Below are 26845 nucleotides of genomic sequence, written 5' to 3'. Positions count from 1 at the left end.
AATGGGTTAAGGATCTGGCGCTGCCATGTGCTGTGGTGTAGGTCACAGATGCGGCTCAGATCTGGCATTGCTGTGGCTGTGGCATAGGCCAGCAGCTGTAGCTCTGATTCACCCCCTAGCCTGGGAACCTCCATATACCACAAGTGCAGCCCTAAAAAAAGCAAAAAAATAAAAATAAATAAAATAGTTGACCTTGGAAATAGACAATTAAATTGGTGGTTACCAGAGGAGGAATGGGGAAAGGCTGGTCAAAGGGTATAAACTTCCAGTTTTAAAATGAGTAAGTTCTGGAGTTCCCGTCGTGGCGCAGTGGTTAACGAATTCGACTAGGAACCATGAGGTTGCGGGTTCGGTCCCTGCTCTTGCTCAGTGGGTTAACGATCTGGCGTTGCCGTGAGCTGTGGTGTAGGTTGCAGACGCGGCTCGGATCCTGCGTTGCTGTGGCTCTGGCGTAGGCCGGTGGCTACAGCTCCGATTGGACCCCTAGCCTGGGAACCTCCATATGCCGCGGGAGCGGCCCAAGAAATAGCAAAAAAAGACCAAAAAAAAAAAATGAGTAAGTTCTAGGTATCTAATGTACAGCATGGTAATTATAGTTAATACTGTATTATATACCTGAAAGTTGCTAAGAGAGTAAATTTTACATGTTCTCACCACTACCACCACAAAATGATATTTACGTGAGATAAAGGATCTGTTTACTAACCATATTGTTGTGATCATTTTGCAATATATATGGGTATCAAATTGTCACTCTGTATACCTTAAACATACACAATATTCTATATTATGTATCAATTAAGTGTCTCAATAAAGCTGGAAAAAGCTTTTTAAAAAAGAAAAAAACTTTTATGTCCTATGTTATTCATTTATGTGAAACTGAACATTTACCATGCATGAGACCTTAAATCAGCCACAAACGTGGAGGAAAAAAAATTCCTTTGAATTCATTTTTCCAGGAGACTAAAAGCTGGCCTTAGGAATAGCTAAGTGAATTGGTGCCTAGCCTAATAATGAAAATAACTAGGGAGGAGTTCCCGTCATGGCACAGCAGAAACGAATCTGACTAGGAACCAGGAGGCTGCAAGTTTGATCCCAGACCTTGCTTAGTGGGTCAAGGATCCGGCGTTGCCATGAGCTTTGGTGTAGGTCGAAGACGTAGCTTGGATCTGGTATTGCTGTGGCCCTGGTGTAGGCCAGCGGCTACAGCTCCAATTAGACCCCTAGCCTGGGAACCTCCTCCATATGCCACGGGTGCAGCCCTTAAAAAGTAAAAACAACAACAACAACAAAAACAAAAAGAAAAAGGAGCAGAGAGATGGCGTATAATAGGTCAGTTATTTCTTCAAGTGTACTTATTCTGCAATTCTAGAGAGTAGGACCACTACTCATGAACAGAACAACAAGGAAGCTTATTTTGGCTCAGTAAAAGCAACCACTTTTAAACCCTAAAAACTACTCAACAAAACTGTATTATTATCTCAGAAACCCTTAAGCCTTTCATCATTAAAAGTAATTAGAAAGAGGATGGAAAATTATCTGCTACAGTATATTGGAGAGATTTCTGTATTAACACAGAAGCAATGTGTTAAATGACTTTTAAGATTGCTTCTAATTCAAAGATTATACTGTTTCAGATTTATGGAAATGATCCAGGAAGAGAAACCAAAGGGAAATAGCTAAATCTGGTGCCTCCTATGGCTTCTCTGGCAATCTAGGAGCTCAAATCCTTCCTTTTTGTTTTTGTTCTTTTGTCATTTTAGGGCCGCATCCTAGGCATATGGAGATTCCCAGGCTAGGGGTCCAATCAGAGCTGTTGCTGCTGGCCTACGCCAGAGCCACAGCAACACCAGATCCGAGCCATGTCTGCGACCTATACCACAGCTCATAGCAATACCGAATCCTTAACCCACTGAACGAGGCCAGGGATTGAACCCAAAACCTCATGGTTCCTAGTCAGATTAGTTTCCACTGTGCCACTATGGGAGCTCCCCAAATCCTTTCTATTTTAGTCTAATCTGACTTCTCAATAACTTTTAAGACTGCAATAGACATTAGAGGAGCTCCTTGGCAGCCTAGTGGTTAAGGATCCAGCACTGTCACTGCTGTAGCTCGAGTCATTGCTGTGATGAGGGTCCAATCCCTTACCTGGAACTTCTGCATGCCATGAGTATGGCAAAAAAATAAATAAATAAAAAACAAAAATGGAGTTCTTGTCATGGGGCAGTGGAAATGAATCTGACTAGGAGCCACAAGGTTGCGGGTTCGATCCATGGCCTCATTCAGTGGGTTGAGGATCCGGCATTGCCGTGAGTTATGGCATAGATCACATTATGTGTCTTGGATCTAGCGTTGCTGTGGCTGTGGTGTAGGCCAGCAGCTACAGCTCCGATTAGACCCCCAACCCGGGAACCTCCATACACCGCAGGTGCGGCCCTAAAAGGACAAAGACAAAAAAATAAATAAAAATAAAAATAAATACAGTGGATTTTAGACATAATGCATTCCATTTTACAATAAACAGATGATCAAGGTGAAACTAAGAGACATTTTGGTAAAGAATGAATATTGTTCAATACAATCAAAATATGTACTAGACATTGAATTTCATATGCCCATTTATAAAAATAGATATATAGCCTTTAACTTCTAGGTACTCACAGTCTTAGTCACAAATATATATATATATAACTGTTCAGGACACAAAGAACAGAATAAAAACACGGATACGGCCTAGCAATTGTGCTCTTTGGTATCAATCCAAAGGAGTTGAAAACATGTTCACACACAAAAACCTGTACACAGGAGTTCCAATGTGGTGCAGTGGAAATGAATCTGATTAGTATCCATGAGGATGCGGGTTCGATCTCTGTACTCCCGCTCAGTAGGTTAAGGATGCAGTGTTGCTGTGAGCAGTGGTATAGGTTGCAGATGCAACACAGATCCTTCATTGCTGTGGCTGTGGTGTAGGCCAGCAGCTGTAGCTCCTATTTGACCCCTGGCCTGGGAATTTCCATATGCCGTGGATGCAGCCCTACAAACAAACAAAAAAACCAAAAACCTTCATACGGATGTTTATAGAAGCATTATTCATAACTGTAAACTGCTGAACCTACAATGGCACTTCATTATCACCCAAAGTCCATAGTTTAATTAGGGTTCACTCTTGGATTTTAATAAACGTATAGCAACATGTTATCACCACTAATTAACATACAGAACAGTTTTACACTAAAAATTCTATGTGCTCTGCTTATTCATCCCTCCCTCACATCTAACCCCTGGCAACCACTGATCTTTTTACTGTCTCCAAAGTTTTGTTTTTTTTTTTTGTTTTTTTTTTTTTTGTCTTTTGTCTTTTTGTCTTTTTGTTGTTGTTGTTGTTGCTATTTCTTGGGCCGCTCCCGCGGCATATGGAGGTTCCCAGGCTAGGGGTCGAATCGGAGCTGTAGCCACCGGCCTACGCCAGAGCCACAGCAACGCAGGATCCGAGCCGCGTTTGCAACCTACACCACAGCTCACGGCAACGCCGGATCGTTTAACCCACTGAGCAAGGGCAGGGACCGAACCCGCAACCTCATGGTTCCTAGTCGGATTCGTTAACCACTGCGCCACGACGGGAACTCCAGTCTCCATAGTTTTATCTTTTCTAGAATGTTATATATACTATGTAAGATTTTCAGGTTGATTTCTTTCACTTAGTAATACGCATTTAAGGTTCCTCTTTGCATGCCCAAGCCCACTTCTTTTTATCAATGAATAATATTCCACCATTTAGACAAACCACAGTTTATCCATTTACCCATTTAAGAACATCTTGGTTCCTTCCAAATTATGACAATTATCAATAAAGCTGCCGTAAACATCTGTGTACAGGTTTCTTTCTGCATGAACATAAGTTTTCAACTCATTTGGGTTCACCTTGACTTTTTGTTTTGTTTTTTAGGGCCTAACCTGCGCATATGGAGGTTCCCAGGCTAGGGGTCTAATTGGAGTTACAGCTGCCAGCCTACACCACAGCCACATCGACATCAGATCCGAGCTGCATCTACAACTTACAGCACAGCTCATGGCAACACAAGACCCTTAACCCACTAGGCAAGGCCAGGGATCGAATCCACAACCTTATAGTTCCCAGTTGGATTCATTTCTGTTGCGCCATGGTGGGAACTCCCATTTTTACTTTTTATTCTACATTGTTTGAATTTTTTAGAAGTATTTGTGTATTACTAGTATAAGAAAATTCCTTTTTTTTTTTTTTTTTTGAGTTCCCTAGTGGTCTAGCAGTTAAGGATGTGACTTTGTCACTGCTATGGCTCAGGTTACTGCTATGGTTCCCCAGGCCCACATGCTGTGGGTATGGCCAAAAAAAACAAGAAAAAAAAAGAAAGAAAATTCTTTTTTTAAACTTTTATTCTGAAACATACTTCTGGTTAAGACCTACTGCATAAGCTTTAGGAAGCTACTTGATATATAATAAACAAGTCATTTCAAATCATTGGGGAAAATACGTATTATTTATTCACTACCTGATATTGACAATGGCCAAGAATTTAGTAAAGCTGAAAATGAAGAAATTAAACAAAATTTAAATATAAAAAATAGAAAGAAAAAAATTTAGGAGTTCCTGTCATAACTCAGGGGAAACAAATCTGACTAGTATCCATGAGGATGCTGGTTTGATCCCTGGCCTTGCTCAGTGGGTTAAGGATCCGGCGTTGCCATGAGCTGTGGTGTAGGTTGCAGACGCAGCTCGGATCTGATGTTGCTGCGGCTGTGGTATGCAGGCCAGCAGCTGTAGCTCTGATTTGACCCCTAACATAGGAACCTCCATTTGCCATGGGTAGGGTCCTAAAAAAAAAAAAAAGACACACAAAAAAATTTATAAAATCCAGTATGAGGAAGGCATTATTTATAAAACAGAAAAGAGTAACAAATTAGACATAAAAATTAATATTTTCCATATAGCTCTAAAAAGAGAGTTTAATAGTCTCAAAACATAACGAATTCTTAGAAATAGAAAATAAGGGGAAAACGTAAGTATATGAAAAGATGCTAAATCTCACAAAAAATGCAAATTGTAAAAGAAATATTATTTTTCAACTATTAGATTTACAAATATTAAACAGATATATAATTCCTAGTGATGACAGGTATATGGAGAAAGAATCACTCACAAGTACTGGGGGGTAATAATCTAAAAATATAAATTAATGAAACCTTTCTAGAGAACAATTTCTATCAAAATTTTAACCAAGCAATACTTCTACGATATACCTGAGGAAAATAAGTATACACTGGTGTACAAACTATCTTGAATATTCTATGTGAAGATTAATAGAAGATTATATAAAAGTTAGGGTACATCTACTCAATGGAATACTTACGACATTAAAAATGATTATGTAAGAGTTACATTATTGTATTTAAAAAATTATCACAGGTTACAAAATAATCATCTAGGGGTATGAAAATTAATACATACAAATATCTAACTGTTTGTACACAGAGTGAAAAAGTACAAATCTTGAAGGACATTTACTCTATTTGAGGAAGGCAGAGTGATTTTTACTTTATATTTTATACATTTATATATTATTGGAATTTCTCCAGAAATAATGTATTATTTCAATAATTAGAGGAAAAAAGTAACGAAAAAGGTTCCACCTTGGGGGAAAATAATATATTTGAAGTAGATGCCCCTTTCTTACAGCAATATGTTCACAAATAACATTAAGAAAGGAAATCAGGAGTTCCCGTCGTGGCGCAGTGGTTAACAAATCCGACTAGGAACCATGAGGTTGCGGGTTCGGTCCCTGCCCTTGCTCAGTGGGTTAACGATCCGGCGTTGCCGTGAGCTGTGGTGTAGGTTGCAAACGCGGCTTGGATCCCGCATTGCTGTGGCTCTGGCGTAGGCCGGTGGCTACAGCTCCGATTCGACCCCTAGCCTGGGAACCTCCATATGCCGCAGGAGCGGCCCAAGAAATAGCAACAACAACAACAACAACAACAACAGCAACAACAAAAAGACAAAAGACAAAAAAAAAAAAAAGAAGAAAGGAAATCACATGAGTACAAAGCAACACTACTACTGGTAGAAATGGCCACCATCCTTTCTTTTTTTTTAAATTGAGGTACAGCTGATTTACAATATTACATAAGTTTTAGGTGTTCAACATAATGATTCACAATTTTTAAAGATTATATTCCATTTAGAGTTATTATAAAAGATTGGCTATATTCCCCACAGTTACTTCTTAGTCAGTCTATTTCATTAGAACCCATCTGTACATAAGACCAAGGAATAAAATCAAATGCTGAACTTTAAACAAAGGAAGGATTCAAATTTGTAGTTATCACATAGCAAAGCCAAGACCAGTAAGAATAACTATACACACACATCACTAACCTATAAAAATATTATTTTAAAAAATAAGCAGTTAAGTATCAAATTTTAAAAATATGGATGAGTAGGGAGTTCCCATCATGGCTCAGCAGTAACCAACCTGACTAGTATCCATAAGGACACAGGTTTGATCCCTGGCCTCGTTCAGTGGGTTAAGGATCTGGCATTGCTGTGAGCTGTGATGTAAGTCGCAGATGTGGTTCAGATCCCAGGTTGCTGTAGCTGTGGTGTTGGCCAGCAGCTACAGCTCTGATTTAACCCCTAGCCTGGGAACTTCCATATGCCATGGGGCACAACCCTAAATAGCTTTAAAAAAAAAAAAAAAAAAGAGTATTTAGCCAGCTCTATACTGTCCAGAATGTGACAAACTTATGAATATTTGAGTTACACCAATGAAACTTACTAGTTAACTATAAAAACTTTCAGTGGTTTGTCTGATAATCCATGGTGATATATACCTAAGAAATGAGAGACAGTATAGCAGTGAAAAGAGAATACTGAGTTTAGAATTAGAAATTAGAAATTATGAGACTTCTAGATCCTTTGGGCAAGTTATTTACTCTTCCAAAGGTTTGTTTCAGCTCTAAAGATCTATGATTTTAGCAGTCATCAGTTAAGTGGAAATTCTGCATTAAAACCATTTTGGACATTCTCTCTAGTCCTTCACCAGGGTAAAAATAACCGCTTCCTTTTTTTCTGCCTACTATACTTCACAGACACATATCTGTAACATCCATCCATGTATTTATTTATTTGTTTTTTCTCCCCATAAAATTTCGATATTACTGAGGGCAGAAAACTTATCTTATTTGTTATATTCTAATACTTAGAATGCCTGGCAAAAGTAGGCATTCTAACAGGTAGGGAGAGGTACTGACTGGAGGTAGGGGCAAGACATGGGTACAAAGAGAGGGAGAGACAGAGAGGAAAGCAGCAGGGGAGGAAGAGTAGAAGAAAGGGAAGGAAAAGAGTGACTGAGGAGGATTCTAATAGACATGGGACAGTCCAGGTGAGCTTTGAAAAGTGATAAATGACTGCTTGTTGTTTTTGGATATGTTCTCAGCTTCTCTCAAAAGCAGTCTCTCACAATCACTCAGGCCTACTATATGCTGGTTTAGACAATAATAACTTACCTTATCATTAAACAAGATTATAGTGGTTAAGGCTCTATTTTAAGAGCCAAAGCATCTCTATATGACTACCTTCATTTTGAAGCAGGATGCTAGTAAGGAACTTAAAAACCCAAGGATATATTAAACTCTTTTTAGAGGCCCCATAATACTAAGTCATTACCTTATACGTAAGATATCCCCAATATTAAGAGGGTGAAAAAATTATCATAATTGTATTTTATCAAAATTAAATTCCTCTTGATTTTGATAATTGGATTGAGGTTAATTAAGAGAATGTCCATGTTCTTAGGAAATACACACTTTAGTAATTATGGGTAAAGAGGTATGAAGCCTGTAACAAACCCCTGAATGATTAAGAAAAATACACAAAAAAATGTATGAATGAGTACACATATGATATGGAGAAACAGAAAAAAGGACAGCAAGTGAGGCAAAATGTTAACAACTGTGAACCTGGATAATGGATATGCTATTCTTAATACTTCTGCAAATTTGAACCATCAAAACAAAATATTACCAAAAAAAGTTAATTGCTCACATATACACACACATATAGCAGTAGTTAGATAAAACCATATAAAAGGATACTCACATGGAATTAAACATTCCCATCAGGGCAGTAAAACAAAAGCCAATTGCAAACATGGATTTCATTCGAACCTATAAGGAGACCAACGAATTGTCATTTCACACTAAAGAAAAACCACCACTAAAGCATACCCCAAAAGTTTTGGTTTCATTTCATTTTTATAAGGTGCTCCTTGGCAAAAACTTGTTAATTGGCTAACCCACCCTCCACCTTCAAGGCCTCTTGTCCTTGTCCTTTTCTGAGGAATAGTATTGGGGTGGCCATGTGGACCCAATTCTGGCCAATGAGTTACAAACACATGTACTAACCAGAATTTTAAAAAGGACACACCTTTCAGCTAGAGATGATCATACTAACTGAAGTAAGTCAGGAAGAGAAAGACAGAAATACCAAATGAACCTATCTACAGAACAGAAACAGACTCACAGACATGGAGAACAGACTTGTTGCCAAGAGGGGTGGAGTGGGAGGAGAGACAGGGATGGACTGAGAGTTGGTAGTTCTATTACATTTAGAATGGATAAACAACAAAGTCCTCCTGTATGGCACAGGGAACTATATCTGATCTCCTGGGACAGATCATGATGGAAAAGAATGTTAAAAAAAGAAATGTATATATATATATATATGACTGAGTCACTTTGCTGTACAGCAGAAATTGGCACAACATTGTAAATCAACTATATTTTAATTAAAAAAAAAAAGATGAGAGGGGACAAATTTGGCTAGCATCCCTTTAGACCTTTTGCCCATTTTTCTTGCCTAGAATGAAAAATGCCTGACAGTAAAACATCATCAAACAACTATAAGCTAAGGAAGGCTAACCTGAGTCCTTAATGACATGACCATGCCCAGGACTACCAATCTCTGCACCTCTTGAGCAAATAAAAAAGACTTTCATATGCTTGAGTCACTACTAGGTATTTTGTTACCTGTAGCTAACACCTATCTTAATTACTTATGCCATAAAAGTATAAATAAACAGGGAGTTTCTGTTGTGGCTCAGCAGGTTACCAACCCGACTAGTATCCATATGGATGCAGGTTCGCTCCCTGGCCTCACTCAGTGGGTTAAGGATCTGGCGTTTTGGTGAGCTATAGTGTAGGTGGCAGATGCGGCTCAGATACCATGTTGCTGTGGCTGTGGAGCAGGCTGCAGCTGTAGCTCAATTCAACCCCTAGCCTGGGAACCTCCATATGCCATGGGAGCGGCCCAAGAAATGGCAAAAAAACAAAAGACAAAAAAAAAAAAAAAAAAAAAAAGGAAAAAAAGAAAAATTAGTCAAGCAATATAATTAGCCTCAGAAAGACATGCTTAAACAAACTCTACTTTTTATAAATAAAATAACTGTAAAAAAATGAGTAAATGGCTAATAAAATCACTTTTTCTTTTAAAAAGAAAATCAGGAGTTCCCGTCGTGGCTCAGTGGTTAAGGAATCTGACTAGGAACCATGAGGTTGCGGGTTCCATCCCCGGCCTTGCTCAGTGGGTTAAGGATCGGGCATTGTCGTGAGCTGTGATGTAGGTCACAGACGCGGCTCGGATCCCACGTTGCCTGGCTCTGGCGTAGGCTGGTGGCTACAGCTCCGATTAGACCCCTAGCCTGGGAATCTCCATATGCCGCAGGAGCGGCCCAAGAAATGGCAAAAAGAAAAAAGACAAAAAAAAAAAAAAGAAAATCACTTTTCCTTTCTGTCTGCCTGACCCTTAGAACCAAAAGCCTCTTAAAAAATAAAGGCCTCAGTTCATTCCCTTCTGGTGCACTGAGTTAAGGATCTGGTGTTGTCGCTGCAGCAGTCTGCATCACTGCTGTGGTGCGAGTTTGATCTGTGGCCCAGGAACTTCCGCAAGTGCAGCTAATCATAATCATAATGGCCACAATAAAGGCTATCTATGATGCTCCAACTCCTATGTTGGGATTACAGGTCACCATAAAGCCAAAGACTCATGAATAACATGAGGAAGAAAAAGAAAGTCAGCTACTTTATTTGAAAACTTAAGGGGGAAGCTAATAAAAACTGTGTGAAAGGGACCAATTATGACCTCTGCGACAGCCTAAAAAAGCTATTCATTCATATTACTCACAAGAAGCTTCAGCCCAGTAAGCATATGTTCACTTCTATATGGTCCAGCAACAACCATGATATTATTTATAGCTTTCATAAACTATAAATTTCTGAAATGATAAGCAGAGTGTACTTGATGCAAATCACAGTCTTTTTCTAAAAAACATGTGGTTTGTGACAAAGTTATATTTAAGACTCTTACCATTGACAGATCTCTATTGTTATTCTTCAGTTTTTCTTCTTGCCTCTCTGCAAAGAATTAATCAACTGGTCAGTATACACAGTGCTGAGCACAAAGCAAATGTTAAACTGTCACGGACTGGTATAACTTAATAATAAGCTGAATACCTAAAATATACTTAGGTTTCAGACATTAATTACCCATCTCATATTTTCTCCCTCCCTTTCGGTTTCTTTTAGAGAGCACGGAGTCTAAAAATCAAAAGCTAATTAAGATGACTTTAAGACTCAAGTTCTTTCATATTACAGTTTAGTCAATCTAAAAATAAGCATAGTTTCATAGTTAAGTTACTTAGAAAGCTAGACAATTTGACATATATTTCAAGAAAATTGTTATATACACAAAACCGAAAGTGCTAAAGAAGTCTCAGCAGCACATTAATGCACTTATTTACTGTACTCCATCAACATAAGGGACTTCACTGTTGTACCTATGAAGGAACTGAGGCCCAAGAAAGGAAAAGTGACTTCTCAGAGACCACGCAAGTGTTTTATGGCAAAGCCAGGGCTAGAATCCAAGTTTATTAACTCCTAACCTAATGATCTCTCTATATATTATGCTTTTGCTTTCTTTGATCATGTAACTTTACCACCAGGATCAATTTATTTTTCGACAAATATTTATTGATTACCTACTACATGCCAAGCACTTTTCTGAGCACAAGAGAGAAATGAACAAAACACACATGAATCTGCACCCTCATAGGAAGAGATTAAATAAAAATGTAATACCATTTGCAATTAAAAATATTCAGTTGGAATATATTAAACTGGTGTTAAGGGCTGGCAAATTCAGGAAGGTAAAGAAAAGGAAGAAGAACAGGCCTACAGGAACTGCAGACTAGATTGCAGTTTCCAAACAGTACATGGTGTAATATAAGATCCCTTTTCCTGAAGGCTCCTATCCAATTTGTTCTCCCTGAGATGAAAGGATACAGGCAGGAGAGAGTGGGGATAGTGAAGATACATGGAAGAACATGAGCAAAATGAGATGGAGCTAAGGTGTATCCAGGGGTTGGAGCTCCTTTTCTACCTGAGCAGTCAGTTCTCTTACAATGCAATAAGTTTTTAAAATTGGGAGTTTGAGGATCGGAGTTAAGAGTTGACTAAAAGGTAAAGAGGCATAAAACAAGTAGAAGGGGGAAAGGACTACCACTGAGACATGAAAAGACGGATAGAAAAGCATCTATGCTAGAAACCTTGGTGCATCCTTGACTCCCTACTCTCTCGTCCAATCAAACACCAAGTCCTACCAATTATACTTCATAAATAATTTATGAAATCCACCTCCTCGCTTCCTCCTTAATATACTTCCTTCCTTCCTTAGGATTTCTCACATCTCTTACTATTACTTCAGCTCTCCTAACAGGTTTCACTGCCTCCAAACTTGTTCCCTCAAATCCACTTTCCACATAAATCCATGTCAAATCTACCTAAAAGGCAAAACTGAACACAATTACGATACTCTCCAGCTTAAAATCACTCCATGGATTTTTATCCTTAGAAGATCATTTCTTTTTCTTTTTCTTTTTTGTCTTTTGTCTTTTTAGGGCTGCACCTGCGGTATATGGAGGTTATATAGGGGTCTAATCTGCTCTGTTGCTACCGGCCTACGCCAGAGCCACAGCAACTCCAGATCCAAGCCGTGTCTGTGACCTATACCACAGCTCATGGCAATGCTGGATCCTTAACCCACTGAGCAAGGTCAGGGATTGAACCCGCAACATTATGGTTCCTAGTCGGATTCGTTTCTGCTGCGCCACAACGGAAACTCCAGAAGTTCATATTTCAATATCACTTCCTAGTCCTGTATCTGGCCCCTGCTTACTTCTGCAGCCACATCCCCAACCATTCCCATCAACTTTTATGTTCTTACAACACCAAACAACTTTAAATTCCTCTACATGTGATGCTTTTCTCTTGATTTAGTCTTTGTTCATAAAGTCTCTTTTACCTTGGGTGACCAGCTGTCCCAGTTTGCCCCAACTGTTCCAGTTTTTGCTCTGAAAACCTCACATCCTAAGAAACTCCTCAGTCCTAGAAAATTGGGATTGTTGGTTATCCTACCTCCACCTTGAATGTTTTATCCTACCCCATCCAATCCTTTCCTGGCTAGCCTGTACTCAACTTTGAAGCATCAGCTCTTGTGTCACCTCCTTTTGAAAATCTTAATTCCTTAAGCAACGCTATTCTAAAGAACCTTCTACAATCATGAAAATATCCTATATCTGTGCTGGCAATACAGTAGTCATTAGCTACATACAGTTACCATGTGGTTAGTATGATTGAGGAACTGAAATTCTAACTTTATTTAACTTTAATTAATTTATAGTTTAAACAGTCAAATGTAGCTAGAGGCTGTTATAAGGGCAATGCAGTGTTAGCCACTGGATTTAAAGTCCTTATTTTATGCTTCCAAAATATTCCAAGCACACCTCTCTCACTATACGCATTGAAATTTTACCTTCTGTTATAATGATCTGCTTATGTTCTCAACAACCCAACTAGAAAGTAGGCTCTTAGAGGACAAGGACTACCTATGCCTTCTTCTTCTTTGTTTGCTCAGTAACCGGCATGTATTTAGTTGCTCAGTATTGTAGTATATGCTCAATATTGCCTCATGAATGAATCAGGAATATAATAAGAGCTGATACAAAAACACATTATACCAAAAATCCCTTTCAAAGGATTTCGGAAGTCCTTTATAATAAAGCTGATGGCCTGAAGAGGCACAAAAAGCCTAAAAGGCTGAGAGTACAATAAAGTGACATCGTTTTTCTGAAGTTTGACTCTACTTTTGTCAATTACGTCCAAACAGAAACTTTAACCATAAATAGTGTCAAGGGAGATTATATGTATCCAGAGCTTAACAAGAATACAACAGCATAGCTCTATGATACATCCCAATACTGCTGTGCCTAAAGAGTTCTCAATTCAAACTGTTTTTAAGTGCCCACCATATAAGTAAGTTTTAGTAGTGTTTTAAGTTAATGTTCATTTGGATTTGGAGGGGGTAAAAGAAACAGAGTCAGGTTTCTTAGATGTTTGCTTTCACTCCTGACTTGTTCTGAAAGACTCATGGCATAGCACCACTCAAGATGTAGCTAGATGGTATGGTAGAAGAAATTAAAGCTAATTCTCAGCACAGGTATTTTACTCATGGATAATTAAAAGACGGCTGTGCCTGTGGCAACCTGAAAAGTGTGTATTATGTGTTCCAGTGATTTCACCATTCACTAGGGATCATTCTCAATAGAACAGAACCAAAAAGATACTATATAAAAAAGGTAAATTTGGTTAAAAAGACAAAAACAAACCAAAGGTCTCTGTTAAAAAAAAAAAAAAAAAGGGAAGGGAGAAAAAAAGTAAAAGAGGATAAAGGAACACACTAAACAGATATATATTTAAACAGGGAATTATTATACAGTTGCCCCTTGAACAACGCAAATTTGAATTGCATAGGTCCACTCATACATGGATATTTTTCAATACTCCACATTCTGTGGTTGGTTGAATCCAGGGACGCATAGGAACCCCAGATATGAGGGCTGGCTGTAAATCACACATAGATTAACCCCCATGTTGTTCAAGGGTCAACTACGCATGCAAAGTTCCATCTGGAATGAACCTGAACTGTTTAGCTGATACGAAACGCTAAGATGCCTCAAGAAGCATAAACACTACAAAAGACAAGGAATTTAATATTAAAAGTCCTAGACAATGTAAGAGTCTTCAGAAATCAAAAAAAAAAAAAAAAGCCCATTTGGGAAAGAGCGAATCTGATCAAATGGAAATGTAACCAATAGGGAAGCGATTTCAGGTACTCCCCAAGTTATGAACAACACACTTGTAAATATCCCCATGAAGCCACAGCTAGGTTTACATACCTCCATTTCTTCCCATTAACCCCCCAAACTGATGGTACCTTTAAATAATTGCTGGGAGAAATGCCTAATCTGAAGTCTTTCCATTATCATTTTTCTCCTATCCCAGTTCAGTTAATTCCATCTCAGACGCTCTATTCTCCCTCTCTCTCCCAAGACCCACATTATCTTTTACCCTCTTTTTTCCTTTCGGGTCTTAGAAAATTACTAAACTCCTTCTTTATTTCTCTTCCATTGTGACTACCAAACCCTGACTCTAATAATTGCTAAGCAAAGATCTATTCTACTAATTCTCACTATTTAAAATATAAGATTCAAGTTTTGTGAGGATATTCTGTTAAGACACGGTAAGAAATGAAACATTTAAGTCCTTAAAAGTTCTTAAAACACCCTTTAGAGTTTCTATCATATTCTGTTAGGGTGACAACAGGAGGGTGAAAATGTTTCTAAAACCTTCTATACCTCCCTTGAAGATCTTGAATTTAAAGATGAATACAGCTGTAAATAAATATTATGTGTCATTCAGTGTTCACTTGTCCTGTGTGAACTATCCTTTGCTGTATGACATCTAGAAGCTCAGGATTTAATACTGAGGACAAGCTTACCTCATTTCCTCCATTTGAAAGGAATTCTATACACCCATCTACTACTTAACTTTTGGAATACAACCTCCGTGAAATTTGAAGAAATTTCATGGAGAGAAGAAACTGGAAGTATGAAAAAGATATATTTATATTCTAGAATGATTTATTACCCAAAATGACAGACAAAAGGAAAAATTAAAATTCTAGAGGGGAACACGCCAACTAAAAAAAGGCTGTATTTTTATAGCTACCGAATAAACTAATAGCAATGATGACATTCATTCTGACCACAGAATGAACAAACCTCAAGCCAATCTGTTACATATTTTTATTTGACAGCAGTAGGCTTTTACAAGACAATATAATTTAACCAAGAAGGAAAACTTCATTTATCTTAGTCAATAACCAGTGTCTTTTCTGTCAAAGAACATAAATCAATGAAAGGACTCAGGAGGCAGCTGGGTAGCCTGATCCAACTGATCAGTTTGGGAGATGGGGAACATTTTCAAATAAGGAAGAGATGATCAAAATAGCAGATGCCACTCTACAGATTAAACGAGTTAGGTATATATTCTATATTCTTAGTTGTACTGAATGGAAGACCAATTAACAACATGCCTTTAAAATTTCATGTATGTTAGGAGAAGCAAAATTTAAGTGAAATGACTGATACAACCTTCTTTTATGGAAAGTCCAAAAAGCATAGATAAAGGCCTAGAATAAATATATAAATTCAGGGCCCCAAATAAATTTCAAAAACGTCTGCCCACATTTCCAAGTCACCAAGAAAGGAGATACATATCTCATTTAGCAAATGCCTGCCCTCCTTTTGCTGGCCACCTTCTGGGGAATATCTGCCTCTCACCACAGTCTTTGTTGAGGTTCAACCTTAGGAGGATTCCTAACACCCCCTGTCCTGCCACAATGGACCAAAAAGGTAGCCCAATCCATGGTCTTTCCCATGACCTATGGCATTAAAAAGATGAACTGAGTTAACTGGATTCCTTCTTCCAGGAATTTGAAAAAGTAAATCATTTAATAACAGGAACAGAAGCAGAAAAATAATAATATAGTATTGGCTCTCAAACTTTAGTTTGTCTGAGATTTACCTGGGCAGCTTATTAAAAAGGCAGACTCGCGGGTTGCATGTCTAGAAACTCTGTTTCAGTAAAGCCTGGGAGTAAAACTCAGAACCCTTTATTTATAACAAGTATCTCAAGCAGCGGTGATACAGGTATCCTGGAGAGCACTTTATGAATAGTACCAAGATAGAAAGAACCACAGGACACAAGCCAAGTTAGGTGCAGACAAAAACTAAATGCTAGGAAAGCACCGCAGAGAAAGTAGGAAAGCTCAACAACAGAAGTACTGAGAATTAACAATGGAGCCCAACGTCTGGCTTTATCTCAGGGCTTGTTCTGCCTGCAGCACTTGTTTTCACACAGTTCTTGCTTTCTTGTGACTAATCAATTCAGCTTTTCCTAAATTCTGGATCACATATATCCTTAAATTCCTCATTACTTGAGGTAACTTGACAGCAGCCAAAAGAACTAAATAAATAAAATTCATACATCAGGCCTTCCCATTGTGGTGCAGCGGAAACGAATCCGGCCAGGAACCATGAGGTTTCAGGTTTGATCCCTAGCCTTGCTCAGTGGGTTAAGGATCTGGCGTTGCCTTGAGCTGTGGTGTAGGTTGCAGACAAGGCTCAGATCCCAAGTTGCTGTGGCTGTGCCTTAGGCCAGCAGCTGTAGCTCTGATTAGACCCCTAGCCTGGGCAACTCCATGTGCCATGGGTGTGGCCCTAAAAATAAACAAACAAACAAACAAATAAATAAATAAAATTCATACGTCAAAAGTAGTTTGTTTCTTGTCTATGAGAAGGAAATGAAAAATAACGAAAATATCTGCTCCTGAAATTAAGAATGAGAAACATAAAATCTTCAGACACTTCACTTTCAAATTTAATGGCTCTATCCAAGATCATTCTTGAAGCTCTTGGAAAGAGCTTCACCTAGTGATATCAACATTTCGCTTCTCTGAAACACTGAATATGCTGTTCCCTCTCCAGTTACTGAGAACTTGATTCTTTCAGGGCAGCAGTATCACTCTTTATTTGTAGTCCACCCACTACTTTTGTAAAGAAGCCCAAGTGCGGAATATAAGCAAAGGGAAAGTAAGAGTTGCAACAATCAAAAAATGGTAGATAGGGGCAGTATACAAAAACCCTTTTAAGTGGTCTTATAAAGTTGCTGGGGATGAAAAGCAAATCTGACTCTAATAGCAGCCGGTTCAAAGCAGGGGCTGGAGGGAACCATCAGTTCAAGCATAGTGTCGATAAGCTAAAAATAAATCAATATTTATGAGAATCAATGCTTTTTTGACATTGAAAACTACTAGAAAGTTTCCATATTTTTTTGTCAAAGGAGTATCACCTTGTACACAAGGTTTTCAAAAACATTCCACAGTAGTACTACAATATATTTTATCTGGCTGAGTTTTTCATGACATTCCCAATGGTGCAAATGCCAAGGTGAAATGGAAAAGCAATTTTGTCAAGTCCAAAATACTGCAAGTTTAGGTTTACAGATTTCTGATCATCTAGCTTAATTTAAGAGTAAAATTTATAATCTACAGAATGGATAGGATGGGAGTTCCCATCATGGCACAGTGGAAACAAATCCGACTAGGAACCATGAGGTTGCAGGTTCAATCCCTGGCCTCGCTCAGCGGGTTAGGGATCTGGCATTGCTGTGAGCTGTGGTGTAGGTTGCAGACTCGGCTTGGATTCTGCATTGCTGTGGTGTAGGCTGGCAGCTGTAGCTCCAATTAGACCCCTACCCTGGGAATCTCCATAATGCCACAGGTGCAGCCCTAAAAAACAAAAACAAACAAACAAACAAAAAGAATGGATAGGATGTTTGTCCGTCAAGCAACTCCTAATAAATATTGTCTTATAACCAGTTAAAATTTTGATAAGCAACTCTTCATAAATATGTATTTTTTTACCTTCTGATGACATTTTGGCATTTTGGTGAGCGAACAATTCAAGGTTGCATTCCATGTTAAAATAATTTGAGTGTAAGATACCTTGTGTTGTCAGTTTAAGGGCAGGGGATAATCTGTACCCCACCCCCCTTTTTTTAGGGCTGCACCTGTGGCACAGGGAAGTTCCCAGGCTAGGTTGAATCTGAGCTAAAGTTGCTGGGCTACACCACAGCCAGAGCAACATGGGATCCGAGCCATGTCTGCGACCTACGCCGAAGCTTGCAGCAACACCAGATTCTTAACCTACTGAGCAAGGCCAGGGGATCAAACCCACATCCTCAGAGACAACATCAGGTCCTAAACCCGTGGAGCCACAATGGGAACTCCTGCTTTCTATTTTTGTATCTTGCCTATCCTTTACAGCAAAGACACTTGAAAGAACTGCCCATGTTCAATGTCTTTACTTCCTCACCATGCATTATCTCCCTAATCTATATAATCTGGCTCTGTCCCCTTATCATGCCACTGAAATTATTTTTGCTAAATCCCTGATTGTCGCCATTATGCCTCTTAGATATTTAACACCCACCCTATGACCCTTCCTGTCCTCTGAAACTCTCCCTTCAACTTCTGTGATGCAACTCCTTTCCAACTTCTCTGGCAATATTTTTTCAGAGCTCTACTTCTACTATCCCTTAAATTTCATTGTTTCAAGACTCTCTCCATCCTCAGCACTTGGCTTTTCTTACTCTTATCTGGTCTCCCTGTGTGATCTCATTTACCTAATGGGCTCAATTACAATTTATAAGCATATAATTTTAAAATCTATTTGTAGCTTTATCTCTCTTCCAGCTCCAAACCAAACATCCAACAGTGTACCAAATATTTCCACCCTATTATAAGACAGGCACTACAACTCCAACATGTTCAAAACAGAAATCCTCTTCTCTTCTTCCTCATGCCAATCTGCTACTCCTCTGATATTTCCTCTCCTAATCAGAAATCTGGGCTTCTTCCCAAATTTACTCCTCTCTATGTAGCATACACCAAAATAAAGTCATTAAGTCCTATTATATCTACCTCCTCTATATCCACTGGCTCTGTACCACCTACTCCCTTTCCCATTGTCATTGGCCAAGTTCAGGTTCTTGCCATTTTTATGCCTAGGATACTTTAAAAAGTCTTTGAACTTCCCTGCCTCTAGAATGATGCCCTCTGATTTCAATCTTCCAACCTATTGTCAGACTTGCCTTCCTTAAAATCTGTTTTCAAACTTCTGTTTAAATCCCTTAATGGTAATGGGAAGCCTTCAGGATATGAGTTAACCTCCTTACCTTAGATTAACTGATAAAGACCTTTATGAACTAGGCCCTACTTATTTCTCTAGCCTCATCTGCTAATATTCCACACACCCCTTCTTTTATTTGTTATACTAAACTGTTTATAGATCCAGGTATATACCTTGCTATTTGGTCCCTCTGTGCCTTTGCATATGCCTATCCTTCTGCCTAGAAAATACAGGGCTTAAAAAGGTGGATTCTAAAGTTATAAATGACCAGGTTCAAACCCCTTCTCTACCACTGACTTAATCCTATCATACCACTGAATGACCAAGAGGAAGTTACTTAAGCCTCAATTTTCTCATCTCTAAAAATGAGGTTAAGGAGTTCCCTCGTGTTGGAAACAAATCCCGAATCTGACTAGGGACCATGAGGTTGCAGTTTGATCCCTGGCCTTGCTCCATGGGTTAAGGATCCAGGGTTGCTGTGAGCTGTGGTGTAGGTCAAAGACGAGTCTTGGATCCCGTGTTGCTGTAGCTCTGTCGTAGGCCCCCAACAACAGCTCCAATTGGACCCTAAGCCTGGGAACTTCAATATGCTGCAGACAAAAAAAAAAAAAAAAAAAAAAAATCTGATACCCCTACGCTAAACTGAAGAGCTTTAACCAGAATAGGACACTGGTAGAGTCTAGCCTGGTAGAGTTCTCTCCTAAGATTTAATAGCAGTGTCCTAGGAATACAGACATAGCTGCTAAACCAAATACACAATTTCACAACAATTTTTTCCTGATTTTAGAATCAGGAAGCATCATAAAGTATAAATACAAATCATATGTAGTCGTTTATAAACTGTCTTTTTAGAACAGAATTACGTTCTGTAATTAAATTCTAAATTACACTGAAAAATCAAAGACATATAATTATTTTTCAGACTAGGTAAAATTACTCAGCAGATAATTTCCTACGCCTTGGTGGAGTTCCATCACCGGTAAGGAAGCCATGGCAACAATAAACACAAGTACCTCAGACTTAATTGGATATAATCATCTCAGATAAGAAAAACAATACGTTTTTATAAACTATGCCAAGAACCTTCAGCCAAGTTCAAAAGTCATGACTGTTAACATCATTTTACTACACTCAAATTTCAAAGCTAAGAGCAAAAAACAAGCAACTGCTTGAACTTGCCCTATAAAATAGTGGAGAAAATCAAGTAAAATAATGTATACAAGCACTATAAACCATAAACCTATATACAAACATGAGTTACTACTATTAATAACTTTTATAGTTTCATCATCCAAGAATTTTTCCCCAGGAAAACCTCAATATTGTGTATACCAGTAACTCGTCTTACCTATTTTCTTTTTTTGTTGTCGACCAGCTGACTCCGTTATTGTTTCTTTCTTCTTTTCCACTGTGAACAACATAGTAACTTGTAAAAATTAATTATGCAGTACATTAAGGGAACAAAGGCTGCTTTATCACAGCTGAACCAATGAAAGCTTACAAGAAAGTTACACAATGAGTTTGATTATGATCATGATTAAGTTAACTTTAACTTAGTAAAAAGCTAGACAAAATTCTAAGACTAAAACAGTTATATTGTAAATATTTTTAATCAAATACCCATAGAAGACTTTATAAAGACAAAGTCATTATCAAAACTGAAACGGGCCAGGATGGCGACCACCTGGAGAACTCATGCCAAAGAATATTCCCTGGGTCTTCCGCCACCGTGTCCTTGCCCCCAGTGACCACAACCAACCCTCGCCTCCCCAGAAGACCCACAGAGTGGCCTTGTCTTATGCTGATGTTCTCTGAATCCTTGATGTTCAACATGAGAAACCAAGGCACAGCTGATAGAACCAGGATGGCTCTTAACAACACTGAGGCTCAGCTGATAAGACACTCTAGTGACTGGCATTATCCTCAGAGATTTTGCAGCCTGAAAATGGATGATCAATGATCAGTTCAAGAAGGAAACCTTAGCACAAAGATGTGTGGCATCCTGGTACTGAGACTTGGAGAGATCAATGTGATAAGCAAGTTTTCAAGAAAACCTACTCTGATTAAAACTGATGATTACATGGGACTTATGGCAAAATAACTAATTTGTATTATGTGGACTTTTATGAGGTTCCCTGGTTTGTCCCTTAAGACAGAACTGGGAAGTAGGGACAGCTACTCCAACAAGCCTACAGGGTTAGGCCTGTCATTGCTGATGCCCTTTCTACCTGCTGTTCTGGATACCAGATGCTTTTCTCTGCTATTTTGACAGTTGGTAAGACATGTTTCTTGATTCTTTTCATCATCCTTCTGGGCCTATTCCTGAACTTTTGACATTTGCTGCTGCTTAAAGACAGCAAGGCTGTTGGTGAAATAGCTGCTGCTTGTGTTAACTGATCTATGAATCTATGACCAAACACTGTGGTCTAGAGAAAATGAGTGTAGAATTAAACATGGCCCATTTAATAAGAAAAAGAAAAAAAAAAACTGAAATGATTTTCAAACCACTGGTTGAGGATTATTGCCTTATAAAGTATCAAAACACAATTTTAAAATTCTGCTCTCTGATGATTAATTGTAGTTCCATTCTCATATTCACTCCAGAAGGTGGAAATTCATTCATTCAGTTATTGGCTGCCTAACAGGCACTGTTCTAGGTAAATAAAAAGATAAACATGACCCTTGCCCTCTAAAAAACAAGCTAGTGAGGGCAGATAATCAAGTAACAATTATAGTTCAGGCAACTGGCAAGATAAATACATGCACAGGGTAGGAAGATCAGGAAAGCCAAAAAAAATCTAAGACCAGCTTTTTCTGAGGCTTTTCAATTAATATGACAATAGAATAATAGTAAGATTCTGAAGACTAGTGTAACATTTATATTTTATATTTACTATCTTTAATCACCTACGAATAGATTAGCAATAGGTATACCAAAAATTACTTTTACTTTATTTACATTATCTGTTTCTTATATTATCTTAGTATACTTCCTTTACTAGCAAACAGTAGAGTACATATATTATTTCTAAAAGCTGATTAAAGAGAATTGGCAGGTAGGAATCTTTCCCCTAGTATATTAAGACTGCTGCCTAAATTCTAAAAGCAGAATTGGTATTACTGATAGTTCCCGTTGTGGCTCAGTGGTAACAAGGCTGACTAGTATCCATGAGGATGCGGGTTCGATCCCTGGCCTCACTCAGTACATTAAGGATCTGGCATTTGTCATGAGCTATGGTGTAGGTTGCAGGTGAGGCTCAGATCTGGTGTTGCTGTGGCTGTGGTGTAGGCTGGCAGCTGTAGCTCCAATTCAACCCCTAGCCTGGGAACTTCCATGTGCTTCAGGTGTAGCCCTAAAAAGCCAAAAAAAAAAAGGACAAAAGGACAAAAAAGAAGACTAGAGTATAGAAACATAAAATGATACTATGAAAATTAACCTGGTCTTCTAGCAAACTAGATTGAAACTAGTTAAATCTTTTCTAAGGTTAATAAAAATTACCTTTCTTTTAACCTCATAAAGTTGTAAAGAAACTCTTTTTGCTGATACATATTCACCAGAACTTCACCCCATAAGAAATGGAGATAGCAGAGTTGACAAAAAATAAAAGATGTCTACTATTAAATACTTTTTTGCCCATGACCTGGTAATTGCTGCATTCTGAATTCTAGTGTTCTCAGTTTATAGATTATCCTAAAAGCTTTATCCTATTCCACTGTAAACAAAAGAAACACTTTATACTTTGTACTTAATAAATGTTTTCAAATAATTAATTTTGTTACAAGAATCCAATTACCTATAATACTTTACTCTTTCTCATTTATTAAAGTGTTCTTTCACTGTCTATATTATAAAAGTAACATAATGGAAGAAGTCTTACTGACATTTAGAGCACACTCATGAGTCTAGAGATCACCTGAATCAAAACTTGGTACCTTTTAGAAAAAACCTTTCAGGAAATTTCCACTGTGGCTCAGTGGTAACAAACCCAACTAGTATCTATGAAGATGCTGGTTTGATCCCTGGCCTCACCCAGTGGGTTAAGGATCCAGCGTTGCTATGAAATATGATGTAGTTCACAGACGCAGCTTGGATCCCGAGTTGCCGTGGCTGAGGTGTAGGCCAGCAGCTGTAGCTCTCATTCAACCCCTAGGCTGAGAATTTCCATGTGCTGTGGGTATGGCCCTAAAAAGCCAAACAACAACAGTAGACATATACAGTGTGCACATACAAGGTGAGAGAAGAAAGTATTCAAATCAATAAATATTGAATAGACATTTACCATGTGCCAGCCACTCTTCTAGGTACATGAGGCACATCAATCATAAAAAAGAACACTGCCATGGTGAAGCATTCATTCTAGCAGGTGAATGAAACAAACAAATAGAAAACAGATCAGGATAAGAGAGATGAGGAGCATCAATGGTAGAGGAGGAGGGCTGATTAAACAGGGTGGTCAAGTTAAGACTCACTAAGGTGAGCTCTGAACAAAGATATGAAGAAGATATGAAGAGCAGGTAAGCCGCTATCATAGAGAATATGCTAGGTAGAGGGGACAGTCATTAGAAAGGTTCTAGCATAGGAGTAAGGCCAACATATAGTGAGGAACAGCAAGCACATCAGTGGGGATGGAGTAGAGTGAATGAGAGGGAAAGAATATCAGAATCATAAGAGGAAAGCTCTGTAGCCACTGTGAAAACGTTGGCTTTTCCTCTGAGTAAAAATGGGACACCATCACAGGGGTGTGAGCAGAGGAGAGACATGATCTGATGCACTTTTAAAAGGGTAGTTCTGGTTACTATCTTGGGAACAGACTATAGGGAAACAGGGACACTTGTCGGAGGTTATTACAATAACTCACGCAAAGGATGACGGTGGCTTGGACTATGGTAGTTATCAGTGAAGGTGATGTAAAATGGTCAGATTGTGGATATATCTGAAGGCAGCCCAACAGTACTGGATATGGACTGTGAGAGAAGAATCAAAGATAACTACACAAGGATTATGTCCTGACAACGGGAAGGACAGAATTACCATTGATCAAGACTGTGAAGGCTACCAATGTAACAGGCTTGGAAGTGACGAACAAGTGTTCAGTTGGACAGGTTGGGTCTGAGATGTATGTCAGACATTCCAGCAGAATTAACAAGTCAACAGTTGGACATGTGAATACAACATTCAGGAGAGTGGGCTAAGGATATAAATTTGGGAGTCACTGACAAGTAAAGCACATGAATGACTTCACCAAAGGGGTGAGTAGAGAGGAAAAAAAATAAATTTTGGGTTACTCTCTATAGCAGGAGGTCAAGAACAGGATCAACAAGGAAACTGAAAAGAAAAAAAAAAAAAAAAAAAAAAAAAGACCAACCAACAAAATAAGAACAAAATCAAAAGCCAAATGAAGAAAGCATAGCAAGGTTTCTAGCTTGCACCACTGGAAGCAAGGAGATTCTGCTCACCAAACAGGGAAATCCTGGGAAAGGATCACATGAGTGAAGGTAAGATAATAAGCTTGGTTTTTAAATATGCTGAAGTGCTCTATCAACACTGAATAAGTAAATAAGTAACCCATAATTTAAAAGGTTTGAGTTTGGCTTCTAATTCTTTGTTTGCTCTGTGACATTAATATGTCATTTAACCTTTCTGAGTCTCAATCTTCTTTTCTTTAAAGGGAGAATAACTGACCACAAACAGTTGCTATGTGGATATTGGAAATGGGATATTGTAAGAACGAAAATTTCAAACACTTATGAAGACATAAAGAAAAATCATAGAATAAAGTCCTAAGATGAGGTAGAAGACTGAAAGCCAAATCAAGCCTATGACGAACCATTCATTCTACATTGCTAGTAGCCCCCTCAGCTGTATCCTACAGAATTCCTGTTTTATTTCAAAAACAAACTCAACTTGTTCTTAACCCTTTCTTCAAATACTCGTTCAACCATCATACCTAACTGAAAGCCGGCTTATCCCCAAGACAATCGTACTGACCCACTGTTTTCCAAACACGCCCTACTGATTAAAATTTCCATATTTCTGTACATATGCTATTTCCTTTGCCTGGAATTCCTTCCCCCATCTAGTCCTCTACCCAAATTCTAACTATCCAAGAAGGACTGCAGGGCCATCTGCATCACAACGGCTTCCATGGCCCCTCACAAACCAATGGGATCTCTTTAGAACCACCACACCACATTAAGTATCCCTCAGGTCCTTTGCTCTGCTGATGTTTATATTACATATTTTGCATCTAAAGAGACTTCAGGTTGGATTCACCTTTGTATCTCTATAAAGTTGTTGTTGTTTTTGTTTGTTTGCTTTTTAGGGCCACACCTGAGGCATGTGGAGGTTCCAATCAGAGCTAGGGCTCCAATAGGAGCTACAGCTGCAGGCCTACACCACAGCTCACAGCAATGAGGGGTCCTTAACTCAATGAGCGAGGCCAGGGATCAAACCCACAACCTTACGGTTCCCAGTCGGATTCCTTTCCGCTGCGCCACAACAGGAACTCCACTATAAGGTTTTTATATCAGTTGGTGCTATTTAAACATGTACTGTGAACAGCCACTCAGCGAGCTTGATGTGTTGCAACTATTTCTAAAGGATGTTGCCATACTCACATTTTTTACTCTGTTTTTCCACTTCTGCCTTCAGTCTCTTGTACTTGTCTGTCCTGTAAACCAGGACCCAAGTTATACCTGAAATATTAGAAGCAACAGGCTAATAAAGAAATGTTTGGAACAATTACAACAGCCTTTATTGGTGGTTACTGTTGGATAAGAATGCTTTCCAACTTTTTGCCTTATATTCAGCAGTAATTAACTTTTTTCAACTGTGAAGATAACCTACTCTACACCCAAAACAACTGTGACATTATATGAAGGTGCTTCCACAGAAATCCAAGCGAAATCTACTCTACGCCAAAGAAACCTCGGCAATCGATTCCACACCATCCCTTCGGCTCCTGGAGGAAAGATTCCCTGGAGTTGAGGAGACGAACCCCCACCCCCGCCCCTGCCAAAGGAAGCAAGGCTCGCGACCTTGGTGGCGCGAGGGACCTTGGGCCCGGGATCCTTCCCCCACCCCAGGAACTGAGCAAACGTCAGAGAAGCGGCCGCTCTCACCCTCGGCGAGCAGAGCCGTGCACACGGAGATAAAAACGATGAGCAGTGTGTCCGCGAACATGGTGCTCATCTCGCGCTTCCGTCCCTGCACTCCCACCCGCTAGGGGGGAAGCGCTCGAGAGCCAGGGAAAGCAAAATGTACACGACTCCTAGACTTCAGGACCACCGAGTTACACACCGACTCTGACAGACGGGAAGTAACACTTCCGCTTTCTGCGCGCAGCGCCGGAAGTGCTCGCGCTGGCTTGTTGCGTAGCCGCGAGAATACAGAGGAAACGGAGCAGCAAGTGTCGGGGGCTGTCGCTGACGCCGAATCTCGCGAGAGTTGCAATTGGAGCAGCTGGGACCGTGTTGCCTTGGTGGGATCTGGCTCCTTAGCTTTTGGTTGTGGTTGTTGTGGGTGTGCTCCTTCTTCTCGCTCGAAATCCGCTTGTTTGGACTTGTCCGAATTTCTGCCTCAGCCCCACATCTAAGACAAAGTAGGTAGTTCAGCCAAGTTTTGTGTAAAGTGGAGAAATTGACTTTCGCAAACACCGAAATTCGGT

At 39.1% G+C, this 26845-nt stretch overlaps 1 protein-coding gene across 1 annotated transcript in view; it reads right to left on the bottom strand.

The window, feature by feature from the left end:
* TMCO1 (transmembrane and coiled-coil domains 1) overlaps nt 1-26481 on the bottom strand; it is a 49228-nt gene extending 22747 nt beyond the window's left edge. The window contains exons 1-5 of the mRNA NM_001167585.1: nt 26301-26481; nt 25797-25874; nt 20527-20586; nt 10397-10443; nt 8132-8199 (exon numbers count right to left, since the gene is read on the bottom strand). Of these exons, the coding sequence (NP_001161057.1) occupies nt 8132-8199; nt 10397-10443; nt 20527-20586; nt 25797-25874; nt 26301-26370 (323 nt within the window). The 5' untranslated portion in view covers nt 26371-26481. The remainder of the gene's footprint in view (nt 1-8131; nt 8200-10396; nt 10444-20526; nt 20587-25796; nt 25875-26300) is intronic.

Source organism: Sus scrofa, chromosome 4 (genome assembly GCF_000003025.6).
Source record: "Sus scrofa isolate TJ Tabasco breed Duroc chromosome 4, Sscrofa11.1, whole genome shotgun sequence".
Taxonomy (NCBI): domain Eukaryota; kingdom Metazoa; phylum Chordata; class Mammalia; order Artiodactyla; family Suidae; genus Sus; species Sus scrofa.
The sequence above is the reverse complement of the archived record's forward strand: the minus strand, read 5'-3'. Positions and strand labels throughout refer to the sequence as shown.